General features: G+C 36.4%; 1 protein-coding gene across 3 annotated transcripts; it reads left to right on the forward strand.

Annotated features, from left to right (window-relative positions):
• The first annotated feature begins 422 nt into the window (after positions 1-422).
• LOC102615320 (pentatricopeptide repeat-containing protein At5g25630) lies at positions 423-3718 on the forward strand. Of its 3 annotated transcripts, none has more exons than XM_052439551.1 (4): positions 423-692; positions 1043-1269; positions 1508-2419; positions 2563-3718. In XM_052439551.1, exons 2-4 carry the CDS (start codon positions 1165-1167, stop codon positions 3457-3459), a joined length of 1914 nt encoding a protein of 637 aa, XP_052295511.1. In that variant the 5' UTR covers positions 423-692; positions 1043-1164; the 3' UTR covers positions 3460-3718. The 3 variants fall into 3 exon arrangements, with proteins under 3 accessions (XP_052295511.1, XP_006476139.2, XP_006476140.2); XM_006476076.4 differs by having other exon boundaries at positions 423-679; XM_006476077.4 differs by having other exon boundaries at positions 423-614.
• Positions 3719-4760: the final 1042 nt, after the last annotated feature.

The raw sequence follows: 4760 nt of genomic DNA on the forward strand, positions 1-4760 counted from the left end.
TTGTTCTAATAATATTGTCTATACATTACTTAAAATGAATAATATTGTCTATACATTACTTAAAATAACTTTAACTATTAATAAATTTATTATACTGTTTTGCCAACTACTCATCACACATTATATATTTATTCACCTAATTTTATTTATTCAAGTCATGCTTTTCTCTAAAAAAAGATTAGTATGTAGTTAAAATACTAAATTTTCTCGTCATCATAAGTGGGGTTTTAAATCTCTTGTATCTACCCTAAGTTTTAATAGTTGAATCAAATCTTCTCCCGTGTTGTCATCAAATTGTACCTCTCATATTAATTATTCTAAACAGTAGGGACCCAGAGGTTATTTACCTCAAATAATATTTTATTCGAGCCCATTCTTAAAATTTAAAATGAAAAAATAATAATAATAGAAATTTGTAACGAAAAAAAAAAGAAAAGCAAAATTGTCGAGAATTGCAGCCTCACCTTTTGGCTTTCTTATCTACTGTTGTTTGTGTTTGTTTTGTTAGCAATATTTGTGGATAATTTTTTTTTTTTGGATATTATGATTGTCCACGCACTATACCTTCAGTCTCAGAAATTCAAACTCCATCCCTCCCTCACTGTAGCCAAGAGGTACAACACTGTTAGTAGTTTTTGTTAATCCTCTTCAAATGATCCTTCACTTGGTGCCCAAAAAGGTTTATTACTTGGGTATTTTTTTTTTTCATTTTTTTCCTTGTGCTTTACTGTCTTTAAGGTTAACTATTTTGAACTTGAGAGAAGATTATTTAGCTGTTGTAGTGTTTAAGAGATTTTGTTTGATTTATAATGTCTTGAACTATTTGCTATAATAGTTGTTGAAATTTTGCCATATCAAATACCCAAATGGGCTTTTCATTTACTGAGCTTATTTGTATGAAACAAAAAATTCCTTATGATGTGAGTGAGTGGCTCTTTAGATTTGGGCTTGGCCAACATACTAATCTGATTTATGAACTAATCTGATTTATGAACTAATCTGATTTATGAACTTGCTGATATATCCGTTGTTGTTTCTCTAGGATTTTTTTATGAGGGAATGTGGTGGTGGATAAAGTTTCAAGTTCTGGCCTTTGCATGAAATTTGTTCAGAGATCAGATTGCTTGAGATTTTCAGCTTGACGAGGACAAACTGAGAGGATCTATGGGGAAATTTGCTGAAGGGAAGGCTTTTTTGCAAACTGATGACAAATATCAATCTGGAAGTACCATTGTGAAGAAAGGATGGGGGCAAATGATACCAGCTAAGGTATGTGTTGAATATTCGGCAGTTTGATTTTGTTTCTTATTTATTTTATTTATTATTATCATTTTTTAATTTAACTTTGGTTAGCCTGGTTTGGGAAGAAAAGAATCAATTTTATTGTTCCGTAGCTTGAGATTAAATATTTACATACCATGGTTAGGCTATGAGCAACAAAAGTTTTTATATATTTCACTTCTAGATAGTTATAGGTTTAATAATTTTAAATTTGTTAACTTTGCAGAAGAATAATCCTGGTGAAAAGAAACAGTTATATTCAAATTCAAAGCCCACAGACTCCCAACCACAAACCCACTGCTCTTTCTGCATGAACAAGGAAAGTTGCCGAACTGTACGCTCAATGACAAAACTAATGAACAGTTTGATAGAAAGAGGAAAGCCCCAGGAAGCCCAGGCCATTTTTAACAACTTGATTGAAGGGGGACACAAACCATCTTTAGTAACCTACACAACCCTCTTGGCCGCCTTGACCATCCAGAAGCGCTTCAACTCCATACATTCTATTATGTCACAGGTGGAAGAAAATGGTATGGATCCTGACTCGATATTTTTTAATGCTGTGATAAACGCCTTCTCTGAATCTGGTAACATGGAAGAAGCAATGGACACCTTCTGGAAAATGAAGGAGAGTGGATTGACGCCCACTACTAGCACTTATAACACATTAATCAAAGGGTATGGTATTGCTGGCAAGCCTGAAGAATCTGTGAAACTGCTGGACCTAATGTCAAGAGAGGGAAATGTGAAACCAAATCTCAGGACTTATAATGTGCTTGTTAGAGCATGGTGCAACGAAAAGAACATTACGGAGGCTTGGAATGTTATGCATAAGATGGCAGCTTCTGGGATGAAACCTGATGTCGTTACTTATAATACAATAGCAACAGCGTATGCTCAGAATGGAGAGGCAGATCAGGCTGAAGAGGTGATTGTAGAAATGGAGCACAACGGTGTGCAGCCCAATGGGAGGACTTGTGGCATCATTATTAGCGGATATTGTAAAGAGGGTAAAATAAAGGAAGCTTTAAGGTTCGCGCGTACGATGAAGGAATATGGAGTGCATCCTAATCTTGTTATTTTCAACTTGCTGATCAAAGGTTTTGTAGAAATCATGGATAGAGACGGAGTTGATGAAGTAAGTTTTGGTATCGGAATTTTTTTTTCCTCTCTCTCTCTCCCAGATTTGTGTTTACTTGCAAAGGTGTACTGTCCTGACACTTGTGTAATTATTATTATTATTTTTTGGCTTGAATAAATTTTCTAAAATATTATTTGCAGGTTCTGGCCTTGATGAAAGAATTCAGGGTGAATCCAGATGTTATAACTTATAGCACAATCATGAATGCATGGAGCACAGCCGGGTTCATGGATAAGTGCAAAGAGATCTTCGATGACATGGGGAAGGCTGGCATAAAACCTGATGCACATGCTTACAGCATTCTTGCTAAAGGTTATGTCCGTGAACAAGAACCAGAAAAAGCCGAAGAGCTACTAATGACTATGATTGAATCGGGATTCCACCCGAATGTAGTTATTTTCACAACCATCATCAGTGGATGGTGCAGTGATGGTAGCATGGATCGTGCAATTGAGGTTTTCGACAAGATGTGTGAACATGGGGTTTCTCCCAATTTGAAGACTTTTGAGACCCTAATGTGGGGATACAGCGAAGCCAGGCAACCATGGAGAGCTGAAGAAATACTCCAAATCATGAAAGCATTTGGAGTCCACCCTCAGAAATCCACCTTCTTGCTTCTTGCAGAAGCTTGGCGTGCCACTGGATTGACCAAGGAGGCAAAAAGGATTCTAAGTAAAATAAAAAATAAGGAAAGAACCAATGAAATGGAGGCAGAGGAAGAGATACCAGTTGAAAGCTTAGAGAGACTTTATCACAAAGAAGCTACAACTGCCTCCTATCCTAATCTTTTACAGATACCAAACGTAGTTAGCAGCGATCAAAAAGGGTCAGCTGCAGCTCTTAAAAAAGGTCGAATGCTGTTAAGAGATGCTGATTCTTCTTTGGAGTGCTCGTGGTTTGCTACAACATCCATGTACCTTTCTCATTCCTGTAAATCTGGAGCAAGGTTGCCAATTATTTGCCAAAAGCAGCCTCTAGGGCAGGTCGGTATGTACAGTCAGCTTGCAAATTCATGTACAGTGGTGTTCCTGAACTGAGAAGCTATGCAAAATCTGCTTCTTGATGCAGCTACATTCATACTCTTCATCATTAGAAAAAAAAAAAAGTTGAAGGAAATTACAGTCAATATGTTGTACATAGAAAAGGGAATTTCTCATTTTTAACCTTTTTTTTCTTTATGCAAGTGAAAACCAGTCCCATCGCCATCCCAGCCCATGTATCTGCTGATATTTTCTGTACCAAAAATGCGCATTGTTTCTGCCATCCCACGTTATAAACATCCTGATTTACTTTTTCTGTCTTCGAAAAAACGTTTAGTTGTGCAAATAAAAGGCCGGCTTTTTCCCTTGAAAACGTGACTATGAAAATATTCGGGGTAGAAAACTTAACATAAACAATACTGAGCTGTGAGTTTTAAAACACGGCTTCATTTAGAAGCTAAAGGGGAAAAATTTTCTTGTACAGAGGAATGCAAACCTAAAAGCATATATGTAGCTTTTTAGTTAATTGCCCTCCCGAAAGCACCCGATTTACGAGCTACTATATCATATCTCCAGCAATTACAAAACACTTCATGACTCATGTCACTGCCATATATATTCTTCATTTTAAAATAACTTTCCAGCTCACAACTCAAGAAATAAGCTTCGTTTTCATTGTAAAATAACTTTTTCACCGACAACTCGAATAAATTTGAAGTATATCCAATCCCGCAATTCTGTGGATAAGCGTATTTAACAATTTAGATTAACTGCTGTTACAAGCAGTTCTGTCCTCTTATACAACAGGTTGGTTAATTTTGTCACAAAGTTTTGTCTCTTTTCTCGCGAAGATTCAATGCCTTATTCTCAGGACATTGAGAAGGAACTCTGCTGAGAAGCAAACCAGAAATACACCAAAGAGAGCACCAGATAAAATTGCAATGTGATTGATACTCTGCACTGAATAGCCACCAATAAAAGTGCCCGACGTTCCGGCTGGAGCTTGGGCTGCCTCCATAACCCACAGAGCAAAGCAAACAAGACTCAGAAGATTCACTTATCTCAAAAAGGAAATGCATTGCTAAATATCCCCCCCCAAAAAAAAGGTATTGATAAAGGTAGGAAAGTTGAAAGCTTATGTCAATTTTTAGGCAAAAGAAACGCAAGAATGGGTTATTTTGGATTTGGATGAAATTTGATGATGATAACATCATAAGCATCTGATTGGCCCAATACACTTGAAAATAATGTATAGTGAGCATCAATTCATCAAACTTCTTAAATTCTCGTGAAGTCAGTTTGTGTAGTATAATTTACAAGATAAGAGGGAAGTAATCACCTTCTCCACAACCAATTCG

The sequence above is a fragment of the Citrus sinensis genome, chromosome 1 (assembly GCF_022201045.2).
Source record: "Citrus sinensis cultivar Valencia sweet orange chromosome 1, DVS_A1.0, whole genome shotgun sequence".
Lineage (NCBI taxonomy): Eukaryota > Viridiplantae > Streptophyta > Magnoliopsida > Sapindales > Rutaceae > Citrus > Citrus sinensis.

What these genes read in the sequence shown, in the direction of transcription:
- LOC102615320 (XM_052439551.1), top strand. Translation starts at nt 1,165, where the DNA reads ATGGGGAAATTTGCTGAAGGGAAGGCTTTTTTGCAAACTGATGACAAA. An exon ending in GGCAAATGATACCAGCTAAG is followed by an intron (nt 1,270 to 1,507) that starts GTATGTGTTGAA and finishes TTAACTTTGCAG; the next exon opens with AAGAATAATCCTGGTGAAAA. An exon ending in ATAGAGACGGAGTTGATGAA is followed by an intron (nt 2,420 to 2,562) that starts GTAAGTTTTGGT and finishes TATTATTTGCAG; the next exon opens with GTTCTGGCCTTGATGAAAGA.